The sequence below is a fragment of the Micropterus dolomieu genome, linkage group LG23 (genome assembly GCF_021292245.1).
Source record: "Micropterus dolomieu isolate WLL.071019.BEF.003 ecotype Adirondacks linkage group LG23, ASM2129224v1, whole genome shotgun sequence".
Taxonomy (NCBI): domain Eukaryota; kingdom Metazoa; phylum Chordata; class Actinopteri; order Centrarchiformes; family Centrarchidae; genus Micropterus; species Micropterus dolomieu.
The window spans coordinates 1,961,361-1,980,276 of NC_060172.1; the positions used below are offsets into that span (position 1 = coordinate 1,961,361).

The 18,916-nt window shown below is 40.5% G+C and overlaps 2 protein-coding genes across 2 annotated transcripts; one reads left to right on the top strand and one right to left on the bottom strand.

Moving 5' to 3' along the window:
- Positions 1–542: 542 nt before the first annotated feature.
- On the top strand, positions 543–5,144 carry gpr19 (G protein-coupled receptor 19). The gene is made up of 2 exons (XM_046040948.1): positions 543–556; positions 3,856–5,144. The coding sequence occupies exon 2, from the start codon at positions 3,882–3,884 to the stop codon at positions 5,142–5,144; it is 1,263 nt and encodes a 420-aa protein (XP_045896904.1). The 5' UTR covers positions 543–556; positions 3,856–3,881.
- A 4,580-nt stretch (positions 5,145–9,724) lies between these two features.
- Positions 9,725–17,433, bottom strand: crebl2 (cAMP responsive element binding protein-like 2). Its single transcript, XM_046040769.1, has 3 exons — positions 17,226–17,433; positions 14,824–15,021; positions 9,725–12,426 (listed from the first exon to the last, which is right to left on the bottom strand). Exons 1-3 carry the CDS (start codon positions 17,238–17,240, stop codon positions 12,271–12,273), a joined length of 369 nt encoding a protein of 122 aa, XP_045896725.1. The 5' UTR covers positions 17,241–17,433; the 3' UTR covers positions 9,725–12,270.
- Positions 17,434–18,916: the final 1,483 nt, after the last annotated feature.

Sequence of the window (18,916 nt, forward strand, 5' to 3'; positions counted from 1 at the left end):
CTGGCTGCTGGAGAGGACGCAGGTTTAAGGCGCCCCCTGCTGGAGAGGATGCAGGTTTAAGTCGCCCCCTGCTGGAGAGGACGCAGGTTTAAGTCGCCCCCTGCTGGAGAGGACGCAGGTTTAAGTCGCCCCCTACTGGCCGCTGGAGAGGATGCAGGTTTAAGTCGCCCCCTGCTGGAGAGGACGCAGGTTTAAGTCGCCCCCTGCTGGCTGCTGGAGAGGACGCAGGTTTAAGGAGCTTCTTCCCGCTTGTGCCAAACACAAGTCATGTGATCACATTAGCACCGCGTGAAAAGGCATCTCTGTGATTCGGGGTGAAAAAAAATTTGTTGTTTATTTGTTTTGCAAGGTTTGTCAGAAAACCTCCCTCCTCCTCTTCTTCATCAGCTGCAGCTTCATCCTCCAGCAGACACGGACAAACATACAGGTGGTGGACAGACAGACATGATGTCTGCTGCCCTCACGGACCTCCTCCTCTTCCTCCTCCGGGCTGCTGCTGCTCGTCTCCTCCAAGATGAACAAGATGAAGCGTCTCTTCCTGCTCTGCTCTGAAACGGTGAGTCCGCCGCTAAACTCCCCCCAGAGCCGCAGCTGACAGTCGGGCTGAGGAGCGCCGACGCACGGAGGCTGTGCGCGGCTGTTTCCAGCTCCAAGCTGCGTCTGAAGCACGGCTTGTCAGCCGCAGATCTCCGGAGGGAAACCTGCTCGTGTCTTTATTCTGTGTGCGGTGTTTTGATGTGATTTGAAAAGACGTGGTTCTCCTGCTTTGGTCCTCCTCCACCGCGGAGCCTCCGCTACAGGAGCGCGTCTTTACAGGCCGGAGGCACGATGCTGCTCCGCCGCTTTCTGTGGCAGCACCGCGGCTCTTTATCTGCTTTCTGATGGATGGATGAAATATGTTTAAGGCTAAAGATGAAGATAAGACGCTCTAATGTGTCCGACGTGTAAGATAGATCTATTTTTATTAACCATATTTGTGTATTTTTAAGTTTCTTCATTGACAAATTTCACATTTAGTTCGCAGATTGAATTGAAACGAGCTCCATGTTGTTTTCTGGCAGGTACACGAGTACTCAAGTACTGTCCATCAGTACAGTGTTGTGATGCTCCGAAAACAGTTTCATTTTACACCTTAAATGTTTCATTTTTAAATTTAAGTAATATAATAATTTGTAAATAACAGTTCACTTTAAGAGGTGAACCAGCAGACAGCAGCTCTCAGTGTTTTTCCATGAAGAGGTCTTCATCACTGAGAGCAGGAGGATTTAAAGGGGCCAGTTTATATTAAAGACATGATTCATTTTAAGGGACTTTTGTTGCCTTTAATGTCTCAAAGTGAGAATTGTAAAGATGTAAACAGTGTTGTGCGCAGTATTTGATTGTGGTTACCTTAAATATATTACTACTGTATATAGTACAGCTGTCTTCGGAACACAATTAAGCGCTCTAGTACAAATTTAAAGGTGCTTTATTTATGTACAGAGCTGAAACAATCATTAAATAATTGATTTTGATGATTAATTCATCCTTAAAGTCATTTTTCAAACAAAACTGAATGAGATTTTCTGGTTTTCTGTGTTTTATCTTAGTAAACTTGATATATTTTATGCTTGTACTTTCTACTTATACTACATTTCAGAGGAAGGTAAATATTTTACATTCAAACAGTGGTGGAAAGTGACTGAGTTAATACAAGTACAATATTGTGGTACATTTCTTGCACATTTCCATTTATGCTACTTCTACCTTACTGTACATAGGTTTAAGCTACAAAACCACTTGGTTTGTTTAGAAAAAACAGGTGGTTTGGGTTAAAATAAGTACATTTCATACCTACAAGACGTTATTGTAAACATGTCGACTTTCACAATGGACTAGAACCCTTGGCTTATTACAACTTACATTATGATGACGTACAACTTGAGATATTTTGAGAAGTGCTGCATCTAACAATTTATTTTATTATTGATTAAAATGAAACTGAAAATTATCACTTTTTAGCTAACTCGCGTATATTTACATTGTTTTAATGTTGATTAATGGACACCGTCCCTTTTTAAATAATCAAAGAGAAAAAGAAGGAAAAAAAGAGAAATATCCATAACCTTTTTCCAAAGTGACGTCGTCAGTAAGGATTAGGGTTACCTAACCCAGGTTAATTCCCTTTACTGAGAGAAAACAGTAAAAAGTTATATTTGAGAAGCTGGAACCAGAAATATTTTGGTATTTTTTCTTGAAAACTTATTTCAGTGATTGCTGCCAATTCTTTTTCTGCTGATTGACTAATTGATTAATTGACTGATTTGCTTCCCTTCTGTAATGAGCTACCATATTCGGCACCTTCAGAAATCTAATAAATACATTTCGTAACTGGATTTTTTTGATGCCAACATAAATCCCACAAATAATCCATCAAAAATTTTAAATGCAACCGTTCATATTTTTATCCAAAGACTATTAATATTTAACATACTGAATAGTTTTGCTGCTTTTAAATGTCTTTGTCTACTTAAAGTAGTATACTTTAAGTTTGTGCTTTATTTACCTTTTTTTTGGACTCACTCATATTGTTTCTGACCATGAAGTGGGACTCTTTGCAATTTAATTAATGTAATGATTAATCTATGATTATTATTACTTTAATATAATAATCAAAGTCTAGTATAAGTCTTTATGTATATGTGTGTGTCATGCCTGGTTTCACTGTTTCACCTACTAACCCCACTAACCATCAGTCAGGACGGATGAGGTTACTAAGGAGGAAATCCAGGAGTGTAAACACAAAGGCAACGATAAACAGAGCTTTTTCCCCATGGGCTTCTTCACACCCTTAATGGACGACCTCGGGGAAGAGCATCATCCCTGTAGCCACTAAAGTGGATCCCTGCGAAGGATTAATGAAATCAACCGGCAGCTCTGGCTTTTAATTAGCTGCTGCTGAAGGGTTTGAGCTGTTAGGTGGTTATATTTATAAAACTTCTAGTACTAAGAGCAACTAAATCCCGTGCATTCCCTTCACTGATGTTATTAGGAGATTATTGTGAACTGCAACCACAAGAAGCCTTCTTGAGAATTTACATTTCCCCAGATGGGACTCCTGAAGTGGAACTACGTCTTAATCAAATGTTTCCCTCTGTTATTTAAACTCCGCGACAGCTAGCTGAGGCGTGCTGCTGTTCCTGTCAGCGACGGTGGCTTTCTTAATTAGAGATGATACCATCAGTCCTATCTATGTCTTCATTGGAGCCAAAGGAAAAGCATCCTCACCAGGGTTCTTTTAGCTGTTACAGAACATCACTTTAATACCAAAACACTAACCAACGGTACGCCCAATAAACTAACCGAAACATATAGCAACTGACAGAAGGATCACACAACCAACCTACCAATCAAGTTTCTTCATACACATTTTGAAATGTGCCAAAAGTCCTAAGTAATGTGCCAGAAGTTGGGTGATCATTTCTCTGGAAGCCCCTCTGGTATCAGAAATCTCACAAAAGAAAGAAATCTACCAACCAACCTTGCATGCTGACATGTTGGTGCTAATTCTTGACAAACAGTCGGGTGCAGTGCTGTGTGCAGCTTCTTGTCGTCAGGTTTGGTTTTGCCAGGTTTGAGATCATCACGCCGGTAGAGAGACTAAAACCAAAACCAGTGCTCACCAACTGTACTTGGCGAACCCCTTCGTAGCCAGAGACACTGCACAGAAGCACTGGGCGGACAGATACACTGCTGTTCGTCACGATATAGGTCTACAACATACAGTAATTACAGCTGAGGGTCACAAAAAGTCTTTGGTCAGCTGTGAAAGTCAGTCAGTGATCGTACTAATGACAAATGTTTCTCTCTCCACAGCTCCTCTCTGGTGCAGCAGTCTAGCTATGGTGTATGCCCAGTCATCAAACACAGTTGGTGTCAATCCCTCCTTTTATTCTCCATCTTTCACATATCAGATGTCATTTAACTACTCTGAGAGGGAAAACTCGACTGTCCTGGCAACCTTACCCACCACTCCCCTTTGCAGCCTCGAGGGCTCATCTTCCAGCCAGCCGAACAGGACCTCTGCCTCGTACGAGCTGACTTCAGGCGAGGTCGCCGTCCTGGGCTTGGTGTTCGGGGTGCTCTGGCTGGTCTCCATCCTGGGAAATGCCCTCGTCTGCCTGGTCATCCATCGGAGCCGACGGACTCAGTCCACCACCAACTACTTTGTGGTGTCAATGGCGTGTGCAGACCTGCTCATGAGCCTGGGTTGCGCCCCCTTCATCCTCCTGCAGGTCGCCTCAGGACGATGGCCGCTGAGCGCCCCTGCCTGCAAGGCTGTGCGCTACCTGCAGCACCTCTGCCCGGGTGTGCAGGTCTATGTCCTGCTTTCTATCTCTGTAGACCGCTTCTATACAATCGTCTACCCCCTCAGCTTCAAGGTGTCGAGAGAGAAGGCGAAGAAGATGATCCTGGCCTCATGGCTGTTTGATGCAGCCTTCGTGACGCCCTGCCTCTTCTTCTATGGATCCGCATCTACAGACATCAGCCATTGTGACTTTTTCCTTCCGGACAGCTGGGGCAGTATAGCCTACGCCGCGGTTCACCTCCTGTTTGGTTTTGTGGTCCCAGTGGCGCTGATCGTGTCATTCTACCAGCGGGTGGTCCGCTACATCTGGAGGATCAGTGCTGATGGACACACGGTGCGCCGGACAATGAATATCGTCCCACGGACTAAGGTCAAGACCATCAAGATGTTCCTCATGCTCAATTCAGTTTTCTTCCTCACCTGGACGCCCTTCTACATCTCCCAGCTGTGGCACCCGAGGGAGTCTGATGGACCCGGTAGGCAGGGGCTGCTGTTCTTCACAGCCATCGCCTGGGTCTCCTTCAGCTCCGCTGCGTCCAAGCCAACCCTGTACTCTGTCTTCAATGCAAACTTCAGAAGGGGCATGAGGGAGACCTTCTGCATGTCATCCATGAAATGCTACCGCAGTAACGCGTACACCATCACGGCAAGTTCCCGGATGGCTAAAAAGAACTATATTGGCGTGGTGGACATCCCAGTGCAAGCAAAGACGGCCCCCGATACATTTGACCGAGATGTAAAGGAAAAGAAAGTAGCCTGGCCCACTAATGCCAACCCTCCGAATACTTTTGTCTAAGTGAGTTTGGACGGTTTTGAAACTGTGGAGATACAAAAATCTAACACTTTTCTCTTCAACAGCACATCAGTGTTGGCATGTGGGCTAGCTAGAGACTAACATGCTAGCCTGTATTCAACTAAGACAAAATCTCCCAGAAACAGAATGCGTTCAGTTTGTATAAAGGGCTCTTTTCTGACGTAACACACCTTTTGGCAGCCGTTTGAGGTTCTCAACAGCTGTGAACAGCTAGCCGTTTTTATACTTTTAATCATAATTTATTTCTGTGCTGTGTTTTGATGGACTGTTTTGCCACTGATGCATCGGAGTTTGTGTTTTGATAATGTCAGCTTGTTAGCTAGCTAACCATAGTCTGAGGCCATCTATCAGTGACCTGTCAATGCATCTGATTTGCTGCAGTAATGTGTGTGGTAGAAGCTAACGTTAGTAGTGGCTACTAGCCGTATGTTAACGTTAGCATCGTCTGCTTTGCAGTGTATTCTGGCTGACTCATCTCAAAGACTCACGGTGTTTGTGTTTAATAAAGAGTAACGGAGATGGTAAGAGTTGAAAAGTGGGAGGAGGTTCAGGAGTATTCAGGGTCATTTTTGGCAAAGGCTTAGACGTGTTCTCAGCTAAGGGAGAGCTGAAGATACAGAGTGTAGCTGAAGATTATACCTTTGTAGAAACCTGATAAAACATTCAACTTTTTAAGTCTCTTTAAAATTCCAGATCAGTTTTAGATGAGTTTGGCAACTACACATTTGGCTAAAACACATATGCAAACTCTGGAATATATTCAAGGACAGGCCGTTATTTTTTTTTTTTAAGGCCAATGCTTACTTTTCAAAATCATACTGAATAAAATATCTGCACATGGCAATTACAGTACGGTTAAAGGTAGGAAAACACTGTGGTTACAAGAAATAAACTATGGTTAAATTAAGGGCTAGGGTTCAGGTAGGGAAAGATTGGGGTTTGTAAAAAAGCCTACATGAATTAAAGGTCTGTGTTATAGGTCACCAAACCAGTTCCATGTGGTGTTTTATCACAATCAGCTTCAAGCTCTTCAAAATACTACTTATTTATTCATCACAGTTTTGTCACATTGCACATGTAAGTAAGTAGTGTTGTCGTACTCGAGAACGGTCTTAAGACCACTTTTTGATGGTCTTGGTCTCGTCTCGGACTCGACCGCATTTATTCTCGGACATTGAGGACTTGGGATTTTTTTCAAGACCAGTCAAGACCATAACTTTGGGAATATCAATTAATTGCTTTTGCATTGTTTGATTCATTTGAAACGTATTGCTCCAAATGCAGCCAACAACCCTAATTAAAAATGTGTTGTTACTGTTAACGACCGTCCCCGCGATGGTCAGCATGGAAAAGGAGTGTTGAATAAAGATGTTTGCGTTGGTTTCACCTCTTAGTGTTTGTATGTGGGTGTTTTAATGGGAATGTGGATCTTTCAGATCAATTTGAGAAGTACCTCTGATCTCCCTCCACATTTTATTGTGTGTCATGTAATGTGGGGAACTGGTCTTGGTCTCGCCCTCCATCGGTCTTGGTCCTGACTCGGTCTCAGCCCCTAAAAGTCTTGGTCTTGTCTCGGTCTTGATAAACTCTGGTCTTGGTCTTTTTACTTGGGCTCGGTTTGGGCGGTCTTGACTACAACACTACGTGTTAGCAGGCTTCCTGTGCTGATAACATGCTTTACACTAGATGCTATAGATTTTTTCATTCCTGTCAGACTCAGCTGTACTTGATTTAACATACTAAATAATAACATGGCCGCACTACGTTAACTGTTCACAGAATGCAAATACATCAGTTAGCCAGCAAACAAGCTGAACCAGGCTCAACTTTTCTTCAACACCACGGCAGCAACGCAGCGTTGTTTTGTCAGCTGAACTCTAATCAGCTGAGGCTGAACTGTAGTTTTGGATTATTGCTAATATAATAACATTTTATCATTAGCATGTCAGTATGCTAACACGATAACATGAGACAACTAGGGCGACAATACGTCCCTCTTTTTCCCGGACAGGTCTTCTTTTTGGGACCTAAAAAATGCGTCTGGGATTCAGCTTTTGCTTTCTAGAGTTGGAATTCATGTGTGCGTTTTTGCATTGCTTTGACCTTCCTCTTTAGGTCCCGCCTTCTCGCACGCCACCATTGGCCGGTGGTGAAAACAGGACCTGCAACGAGGAGCGAGCACGTTAGCGTGCATTAAGCCCAGATTAAGTCCAGTTTAGAATGACGATAGCTCAGATCTGTAGAGCAGAGTCTGACAGGTCTGAGATGTTTTTAAATAGCCGCCTTCTCAAAGATTAGCCATGTTACTTTCTTTTAAACGTAATAGGGATGTATGTCAGACTCCATAGTGAAGCGTCTGCAGCGCCACAGTCTGATCTACCTGTCCAAAGATGATTCTCACCTGTCTTCTCTGCTTTACCTGCTTGTAAAAAAACATTGTGTCTTTGAAACTTTCTGTAAACTGTCAACTATACTGTGATTTGAAGGTCCATGCTTTATCCTTAAAATGAATTCAGTTCAAACATGAGATGCATTTACATTTCCAGTACACGTGGTTCCAATGCTTTTGAAGTTTTGTCAAGATAATGTGCTATGTACAAATAAATTATTTTATTATTTTAAATAAACTTATCCACGTTATTAATACGTGCCATTTCTTTCTTCTTTATTTGATGAATCTGGACTGTATTTCCAATTCAGTGTGCATAAAGTGGGGCTTATTATTAATACTTTGTTTCTGTCAGTTTATTTTAAAAATCTTGAGGATCCTTTTGTGTCCTTTTAAAAATTAAATACATAACTACGCTAATATAAAAATTAAAATGGCTTTTGAACAGCAGAGGGAAGAAAGGTAACTGACAAGAACACAACTCTTATGTTTGATTAGCTCATCAATGCAGCTTTATCGTCCCTCTGGAGTCTCGCCATTTTCATACTTTTTCAAGGTGCAGCTGGTTCCTAAATTATCTGAACATAAACCTGGAGCTATTTCCAAAACATTTCAAGGCTAAATGTAGCTGTTAACCACCCGAGTCAGGAGAAGAAGTCCTAACTTATGGACACACACCTTCCTGACTTTAGGGCAGGTTTTGGTCCGAGTGGGATTCACAAAGTATTTTAACAGGTTGGTCAGTCCTAGAGAAGTTGGAGGTCCAGAGGATCCTGAGTCAGGGGCTGTATTACAGAAACTTCCTGTCTTAAGTTAAGATCAACAAGTTCTCTCTCGTCACATACGGACACTTTGTCAAGACCCCTCGGTGTTGCTTTTTAACGCCCTTAGTACCCTTCAGCAGAGGTGGGACCAAGTCATTATTTTACAAGACACAAGTCTCAAGTCTACACCAGTCGAGACCGACAAGTTCCAAGTTCCAAGTCCTAAACAAGTCAATGTGCTCGTCACCAAATATAATACCATTTCATATTTTTAACAAGAGTTAAAAATGAAAAAAATCTTCAAATCACAATAATTTTTTTTTGTTCAATATTGAGATCACTATTATGTAACACGAATAAACATAATTTACTTATTTATTGAACTTTTAAAAACTGAATGCTTTGTTTTTAAAACTTATTATGTATGCATTACACCAAAATCTCAAATGAAATAAGTAATCAACATAGTAATCCAACATTATTAACTTTAAACAGCATGTTAAGAGCGTAAGAGGATGACAGCGGCGCAGTGTTTCCCCAGGTGGACTGCTTTGTGGTGTCTAGCAGATAACCACCGGTCATCTTGGCACGAGTTGAACTAAACATCACAGCCTGGCTGAGAGCGACTTTGTGTTCCTTATTGGAAGTATGAGAACCACAGCTGTAAAGTTAAGGGATGCTCTGGATTTATTAGACAAGAATAAATATGCAACGTTTGGTTAGATTAAAAGAGCAGCTGTGGGGATTAAAGAAGTTAGCAACCTGGTGGAAAAGTGATAAGACAGCTTAACAGTTATTCTAAAGTTCGGATAGTTTATTTAAGATTTGGGGATAAGTTAGGATAGGACCGTTGATTTTGGTACTGTTCATCTGTAATGGCTTTCTTCAGGTCCCAACCCTAATTGACCATGATTACCAAACAGGTTTGGAGGTTTCTGAAGTACAGCCTTGAACCTCCGATAAAGCGCCCTCTGCTGGCAGTTACTGGATTTCAGCCTCAGAACCAGAAACACTTTACTCCTCCCCGAGGGGAAAATGTTGTTATAATTAAAATGGTAAGAAAATAGAAATAATAATGAAATGTTGTAAGTAGATAAAATATCCAAATCCTAATAGATGTGTGGTTAACACCCCTAACACGCACTTCATGTGGTACTGATGGCTCTTTTCGATTCACTCTTACTTCTTCCTTATTTATCCCATTGATGCTGTAAGCGCCAAGTCGCTTTGGATAAAAGCGTGCCAAATGAAGAAACGGAAATAGATATACAGTATCTCACAAAAGTGAGTACACACCCCTCACATTTTTGTAAATATGTGATTCTATCTTCTAAATAACACATCACACAGCCATTTTTAGTGTTTGTATTTAGTACTTCTACAAGACAAGCAGCAGACGGGACTCGAGCATCAGTCAAATACTCTTTTACTATCTTTGACATCTAAAAGAGTTCAGACACAGATATTGTTGCAAAGCATCAAACTAGTATCAAAGCAGTAAGACACGAGGCATTACATTTACATTACCTCACCGGCAAAAAACAAAATCCTGAAACACATTCAGAAATTAACGCCTGTGAGGATTTGCATGCTGCAACTACAGGATTCAAGTGAGAAACAACAACAAACAGAAATGTGGAAACTAAATGATGAGAGAAGCTTCTGGGCAGTGAACCCACTCATCGTTCTGTGTACTTCATCATCACCACATCATTTTACTCTGAAAAACCTAAGTAATAAGTCCAACCTGTTGTGCTGAAACAGACGGACTCGAACAAAAACACAAAACACTCGCACACGCTTCCTCTGAGCAGATATACAAAATACAAAAATATATCTCCAGATTTATCCAACAGACTTATCAACATCGCTGTACATTTCGACTCCCTGTCCTCCTGATCTTTAAAATAACGCTACAGCAGGAAGGCCATCTTTAGTCACGTTTAAAAAAATATAGCCTACTGTAGAACCACGACGAGATTTTAATTCCTAACAATGTAGCAGGGCAGCAACAAGAGCAAAGTACATCCACAAACATGAAGAGCAACATACCTTTAAGTTTAAAACACAGGTCCATTCACAAAATGTTTTTCTCTCTCCACCTTCATCACAGCGATCGGTCAGTCACTCAGAAACACTACGTTTAGAAATCTGTAAAGCTTCACTGATTAGTTGATTATTCGTCAATCGATAAAAATAAAAAAAAGACTCAAAACGATTAAAGAAAATAAGCAAAAACTCTTTAAATGTGAATATTTTCTGGTTTCTTTGCTCCTCTGTGACAGTAAACTGAATATATTTGGGTCGTGATGTCCTCTTGGGCTTTGGGGGAAACAGTGACCGACATTTTCACCATTTTCTGAGTTCACGGATCAAACAACTAATCAATTAGTGGTGAAATTCCATGAATGGAATTAATCGTTAGTTGAAGCCCTTAAAGTCTGCTTAGAAAACTTTTACAAATCCAAAATTTCTCTAAATGATTCATAAATTAGGAACTTTTCACAATAGGGCTAAACGATTTTGAAAAAAAACATCTTACTGTTATTTTCATTTTCACTGAAAAACATATTTAATATGAATTCTGGTGTGATTTTTTTTTTTTCCAGGATCTGTACCAAACAAAGACGTTTTCTTAAGTCTGTAGATTTTCATGTGCAGTCCCGGACGTCTCTGCAGCAAAATGTTTAATTTAAAATGGTATTCTCACACACAAATCATCTTTAACAAATATTGCACATCCTGAGATTTGAAAATTGCAGGTCATCTAGTGAGTTTGAAAAGATTTCGATTAATCGTTCAGCCCTAATACTCACTAGCTTTACATGGAAAATTTTAAGAAAAATAAAGAAACTCCATATGAAATGAGAGATTAAAGAACGGATGTCTCAAGTATCCCGTGTTTAGAAATGAGTTTTAAAGAGCAGAATTTTCTCTTTAGGATCACTAGAATGGAAAAAAGATGTTAGAGATTTGAGTTTAGTTTTTTACTGAAACACGTGAGAAGCATTTTTTTAACCCATGCACGCAATGCCCCGCTGGACAGGAAGAACAGAAGAAGAACTGCGGACTTCTGTGGACGTTTGTGCAAAGCTGAACATGTTTGATGCAGCAGCAAGTCTTTAGAAACATGCACGAAAGGTCGCGCTGCAGGTAATGTTTTGGAATTGATACTGTTAAGCTCTGATTAAAAAATAATTCAGTTCAACCACTGCATGAATGGGTAAAAATCTCAAAAATCTTATCTCATCTTATTAAAACGTCTTCCTTAAAACGGTTCCTCTCTCAACACACACTCCTACGATCTCCGTCCACGAAGAACAGCAATGGAGAAGAACCACAGCAGAGATTTCTCTGCACGGACCGACAGCGAGGTGGAACTGTTACTGAAAGGAACACGGGAGGACAGAGAGACGGCGGCGGCGCAAAGTAAATACTGCGACATGCACAGTACAGGTGTATAAGTGTTATTTACACAGTACAAAATATTTTAATATAAATACCAAAACTAAATATTTGCATGACTGATAAGAGCCAATCAGGAAGCCAAAAGGTGAGCGTCTGCGCCATCGTTTTGAAAACCTAAACGGCATTTTGGATTTGTAAAAGCTCTAGAAAGCAGACGGTGAGAAACCGTCTCCGACCCTTGATGAAGAACAGATGGGTTAAAAAGGCTTGTTGAATAAAAAGTGTTGAACTGGAGGAGAAATGAGTGACATGTTTAAATTCTGAAGCTTAAACTGGTCTGAAAACATCAAAATGAAAGTTTCAGGAATCACCTACATAAATACATCTCACTGTAAAAGATATTAGAGTAACTAATGTAGAAAATAAGCCTGTAAGTACATGAATGTTCCCGCGAGTCACTTCAGCTCTTAATGAATGCTTAATTATATTGATTGTAGACGATTGACAGCAGCAGTTTCCCTCCATCAGTCTCTGTGGCAGGGCCGGATTACACCTGGCCGTTGCTGCTGATGCCGTTCTTGCTGTTCTTGGACGACTTCGTGCTGCTGCCACCTTGAGGCATTTTCTGGTCGTCTCCCGTCAGCAGAGCTTTAATCTCGGAGGGGATCTTCCCCTGATCCATGGCCGAACACCATTGCTTGTACTGGAGGAGAGAAACACAACAACAGAGATGAGGCGTGACAAAGAAATACACAACAATCAGGCTTTAAACTTACAGCTAAAACAGAGTATAACTATGACAAGTACGTAGTATAGTACATATTGTATACAGTACGAACTGGGACACGTGTCATTACTTGCTGCATCATATTACAATAATTGCTGGACTGACCGACAGCAAACACCCCCAGGCTTCATCCACACTGCTATGTTTTCGTTTTAAACCTCAGACCTTCTGCTACGTTTCCGCCTGCCGTCGAGACTAAAACGGTGGATCGCAAAAGCTAAAACAGAGAGGTCTGACCCCGTGTTGGTTTTAAACTGCAGGGTAGCGTTTTAGTGCGGACAGGTGAAAACAGGGGACTTTAAAAACGATGACGCCCACGAATCTTCTGCAACTGCGGAGTAGACAATCTGCTTCCTGTTTACACCGGGACGTGCATGCCCACTAGTGTACGAGAAGTGAGTCGTTTTAATATACAGCCCCCTCCACGTGTATCGGAACAGGAAGGCAAGTTCTTTTGTTTTTGTTGTTCACTGAAGACATTTGGGTTTAAGATCAAAAGATGAGACAAGAGTTCAGAATTTCAGCTTTTATTTCCTGGTTTTCACTTGTAGATGTGTTAAACAACTCAGGACAAACCACAGTTTGTATCAGACCACAGCATTCTTAGGTGGAACAAATAATCTTAAAGTATATAACATTTAATATTTGGTGGCAGAACCTTCTTTTGCAATAACTGCCTCAAGCCTGCGACCCTGAACTCTTGTCTCATCTTTTGATCTTAAACCCAAATGTCTTCAGTGAACAACAAAAACAAGAGTTTCCCTCACCGTTCCAATACTTGTGGAGGGGTCTGTGGATGGAGATCAATTCTCATACGCAGCTAAAGTGCTGGTGTGGGCGGAGATTTATTTAGTTTTAAAACTAAAACATAGTAGTGTGGATGTAGCTTCAGGAAACGTTTGGGAAACACACATCAGCCCTTCTGACCCAGATCAGACGATCAGCACGTTAACATGTAGCGCCACAACGCCCAAACTAAACTACGATCGGAAGATGATCAAAACTACTGGTTTACTGACCACAGCTCCTACAAACGGATAATCATTTATTCACCCGTGAGAATTTAATCAACAAAACTACATTAATTGAGGGCGTGCGTGGCCGCCCTGCCGTTCACCGCGTGCTTCACCAGAAACCAGCGCTCAGTGTCTCTAACCTGCTTCTTACCTGAGAGGCACGCTGGAGCTCTGAACTCCCCCGAAACTGCAGTAAATGTGTCGTTCGCAGCTCTTTAAACTCCACAGATCAGGAAAATGATGGAGGAAAAAAAAAACGATCTCAAAAGAAAAGAAGAAGAGAAATAAGGGAGTGACAGCGGGGAAGGTCGAACTTCTTCTCACTCGTGCAGTCGGACATGTTGTGTCAGATTACTGGGGAATAAGTGACTCCAGAAAGAGTTTTAGCTGCCGCCTCTGACATATAAAATGTTTCCGTCCTTGGCCTGAAACAGAGCTCGTTACGGCTGTGGACCTTTTGAAGCACTAATTTATTAATTGAACACGAGCTGAAGTGTAAAGCATGAACACTGCCGTTGTTGCTGCCGTCCTCCACTGTAGACCGGTGTTTCAATTTTGCGGTTATCGCGACAGCCCTACCTGTGTATTTTATTACACCTATATACTCTAGACTCATGGCTTGAGTTACAGGAAGTTATTCAACCTGTTGAGTCAGTTCCTTTTTGTGTCTTTGGTCATTTGTGTATTTTTCGTGTGTAAAATGTCAAGTCTTTAACAATTTAACATTAGCAGTCCTTTGGAACTTACCAGACCAGAGTCTAAATACCAGGGTGGTAGAACTTTCCCAAAGTGCCTTGCGGTGCATTTCTGTCGAGTCGAGCACTTCAGGCGTTTTGCTGCTACTGTTTGTTTCTTTTCATACGTTGACTCAATGACATTCGCAAACCAATAAATCACGATCAGCACCCAGACAGCACACAAGTCTCTCCGATGTCGTACGTCGGCATCATATTTATAGCTGGGAAACATCGGCTGGTGTGCAGCGATTCCTGCTGTGTGTTTACAGCTAACAGCTGATGGAGTTACGCTAAACACTGGCTCCAGAGTTATTGTTTAAAGTCTTCATCAGTCAGGACGTTTCTAAAACCATTTAGTTCCTGAATAGTAGATCCTGGGTCTAAAAAAAAACTACATCAGAATTGTTCCTTCTTCACATCCTGTTTGTTCGTTTCTGTCAAAATCTTGTTTACTGTACTCACGTGTGACTCTAGCGTCAAGCGTTTGTAAATCAAAGTATTTTTTTAAAAATCTGGATATTAGTGCTACTAATGACTACATGACCAAAGTGTTTCGTTACCATCTCCAGCTCCTCCCGCAGAGCGCAGATGGCTCTCTCCTTACTGGAAACCAGTTCCTCCAGGTACTGGTACCTCAGCTTCTTCCTCGCTCTGCACTCTCTGGCGCTCTGACGGCTTCGTTCCAGTTTGGCCTTCAGGTCGATCTTTGCAGGTTTGCGGCCACGTTTGCCCGGTTTCTTAACTTTACCAGCCACCATCTGACAACACGGACAACACAGAGTTATTTCTCAACCTAGAATGACAGCATGGTTATTTTCACATAGTTTTTATTGGGCTGAATTTTTCAACATTAATCTGTCTGCTGCATCAATCTTTATGAAAACAGAGGGCAGGAATAAACATTTCCTCCAACTGCCTCACCTCCTGCATCTCTACCTGTTCTACCATCCAGACATCACAGATCACCTCATGAACATAACAGAAACATGTGTATTACAGCTAATCAGGAACACACACATAAAAACTAAAACGATCAAGTTGTATTATCCAGAGTTGGGACCAAGTCATTGTTTTACAAGTAAGTCTCAAGGCAAGAGTTGACAAGAGTTAAAAATGTTAAATACTTTATTGAATAAAGCGTTAAGCTAAGCATTATGCGACAACAACAAATGTCGTATAACATATTATATGTATGTTGGGGAGGGTATTAAGTCAGTTCGAGTCAAAAGGCACAAGTCCAAGTGAAGTCACGAGTCATTGGTGTTTAAGTCCCAGTGCAAGTCTTTTTGGATTCTGTCATGTTAAATCTAAAGTCATCATATTTCTGACTCGAGTCCGAGTCGTGTGACTCAAGTCCACACCACAGCTTAGAACTGAGAGAAAAGCACCTCCTCCTAGCTGAGACCAGTTCAGGGTCACATGTACTAAATAAGTTACTGTCATCATAAGTGTGTAAAGTGTGAACTTAGTGCTCATTAGTGGTATTTTTATCATTATAATGGGCATTTTAGAGAGAGCAGCATTTTATCAATTACTGCAGAAAGAAGAAATCTATTGATGTGATAACAACTGAAAAGATCAGGTTGTATCACCACTTTCAGAACCACAACTATAATTCCATTTATAAAAAGGTGCACACTAGTGTCAAGCAGCTTCCCCAAATTTAGTAATTGGGTTTAGCTTGAGTTAAACAGGTCTGAGATCTGCTGTCCACCATTTCAGAATATCAGAAGGAGCTTTATTGCCAAGTAGTGTTCACCACATACGAGGAATTTGGTGATAAGGTGCTACACGCAGACAAACATATAACTGACATAAATAAATGTAGAAATATCTAAATATGGAATAGACAATGCAAGTTATATAAGAATATTAAAGAGAATAGAGAAAAATAATACAACTATTTGCAGAACAAATTCATTATTCTGGGTTTATGTTGTGCAGATGGATTGCAACGAAATATATAAAGTGACAATATAAAAATATAGAACAAGGATTTGTGCGCAATATGCCGGTTTGTGCATGGTATGAAATGAAATAGTGTATACTGTGTGCAGTGACACACGTATTATTTGCAAGGGGGGAGTGTCAGTGGGGGACCTGGGCCTTGTTGATGAGGATAGCGGCCTCCTGCCAGAGAGGAGAGTCTGAAACAGTTTGTTTTTATCTCATCTTTATTCTCTGTATTTTATCTTTTGTTGTGTGGTCATTGTGTTGGATGTAGTTGTTGTTGTTGAACTATAATGCATTGTGTTTGTTATTTAGCCTGCCCTCATTGATAAATGGAGCTGGACAAAATGATAGAAACACCTGTCAGTATAATGCAAACTACATCCAACAAAAACTCAATGACCTTCACAAAGGGAGGATTTATTACAGGACTATTGTATTAGACCGCATTTGTTTCAGCTGACTTAAGTCTACCTGACAAAATGTCAGCTGGCTAACCTACATACCAGACTCACTCACAGTAAAGAGGACATTAAGCAGCTGGGTCCAATAACACCACGAGTCACTGCTTAATACAAAACTAGAACTTATATCAGACATTAGTGTTTTTCTCTAAAAATAAGAAGTACCACAAAGTTTTAAGTAAATTTAACATCACATGACATTTTATCAGAATAAAAAAAAGGACATGAGCAAACCACCCTAGACTATCTGGTTGAGTTATTGATCCATTTATACCGTGACAGAAATCCAACGTTAGGATATCTAAGTGTTTGCTTACTGTACTGCTAGCCGTGTTAGCTAGCCAACACTGTTACGTACATATATTCTACCACAGCTAGCTTCACACAAGCTAGTCAGTTTACATTTAGACAGTTAAATTTACAGCCAGTAGCCTCATTTGGACTGTAACCTAGTGTTGGTTAAATTATAAACTGTAAATTAAGAGTTAGCATGTCGCTAATATAATAAAAACAAAGCAGCTGTGTGTTAGCTTCTGTTAGCTTCTCACCTTGTTTTCATCCATTGTGGTGAACGCTAGCGTGCTAGCAGCTAACTCGCGTTAGCCGCAGTCAGCTAATGGCGCAGTTATTTAAAACCGCGAGATAATAAATGAGATAAACTTCAGTTAGTCCGCGTTAACGGAACAAAAGCGAACCGAGACAATTAGCGTGATGTTTGTTTTACTGTGTTTACATCGTGTTTCCTGTTGACGTGACGCGCTTACGTCAGCTTACGTTTGATTTTATGGCGGGTTGAACTCATGACCTTTAAAGGTGCACACCGCCCCCTACTGCACCGGAGGATGTAGCATGAATTGTAGCCTGTTTGAGAGGACTGTTTTACATCATCATCATCATAATAAATAAAACAAATAAAAATAAAAACCTAAATCCTATAAAATGTCACTATATTCTTCAGATTGTTTCTGCTTGTCCGTTACCCCATCTCCTGTTGTTACGTTTATGTTTATTCGTTTAGCTGACTGACAAAGCGATATATGTCAGAGGTTGCACGCCTCTGGAGCAACAAGGGGTTAAGTGTTTAAAAAAGGCACGTGTCTTTACCACTGCACCATCACCACCCCCCTAATTCCCAATAAACCTCCACTTCCTTCCTGCCTGACTCATCTTCTGACTTATCCTCTTGTCCCTATATTTCCCACAATGTGATAGTTCATGTTAAACATTTTCTGTGGATTTACATTCCAAACGTTCACCTGATTGACTTTCACCTTATTAAAACAATGTTTTATTTATGATCAAACCTTAGTGTGGTTAAAACGCTCTCCACTCTTCTATTCATTCTAGTCAAACCCTGTGCATTAAAGGTTCAGTGTGTAAGTTTTGGTGGTATCTAGGGGTGAGAAGTGGACCTCTGAAAGGAGCACCTGTTTTTAAATCTCTAAGATGTAAAACTAGTTGTAAGGGAGGAAATAAAATTGGAAATGTTGTTTAATTTCTTATTTATTTTTATCTAAATAATCACATTATCCCCCTGTTTTCTTTTTTTTAAGAGCGAAAATCCAAACAGGCCCCTTCTGATATTTTGCATATCACTGCACAAACTGTGCCATATTCCACATTTCCTTTATTTTTCTTTCATTTTTATATTTTGTCAATTTTTACATATAAATATAAATCCTCTCCCCCTGTATCAACAAATCTGTAGTAATGCACATGTAAATAACAGCCACATTGTTTTTTCTTCTACAGTTCTTTTATAACACTGTTTATTCCATATATTTATACTTTTACATTTATTTCAACTCTATGTTTTCCTCTATGATTCCTGGTACATGTGAAATACTACTTTGCAATAAAGCTCTTTCTGATAATGATTCAGTTTTTATCTAATAATACTTTTCTTAATGTCCAGTTGGAGCTCAGTCTTTTGTTTTTTTTAATTCAAAATGTTATTTTTTGCTGTTACATTTTTGACAACTTTAATGTTGTAGCTGATTACACCTTATAAATGGTTATAATGTGCGGCTGTATAATAGAGGGTTGTTTGAAATGATACCTCAGTAATATAAAAAAAGAGTTTGACTACACAAAGGTTAAAACTTGGGAGTTTGTTTTTGCCAATGTGGAACCATTGTCCACTGTTAAAGAAGGTAAAATGTTAGAAAAGCCTAATATTATCTTTATAATAAAAGTTATTGTTAGTGTATTTCTCACATGTTAAAACAAAGCAACAGGT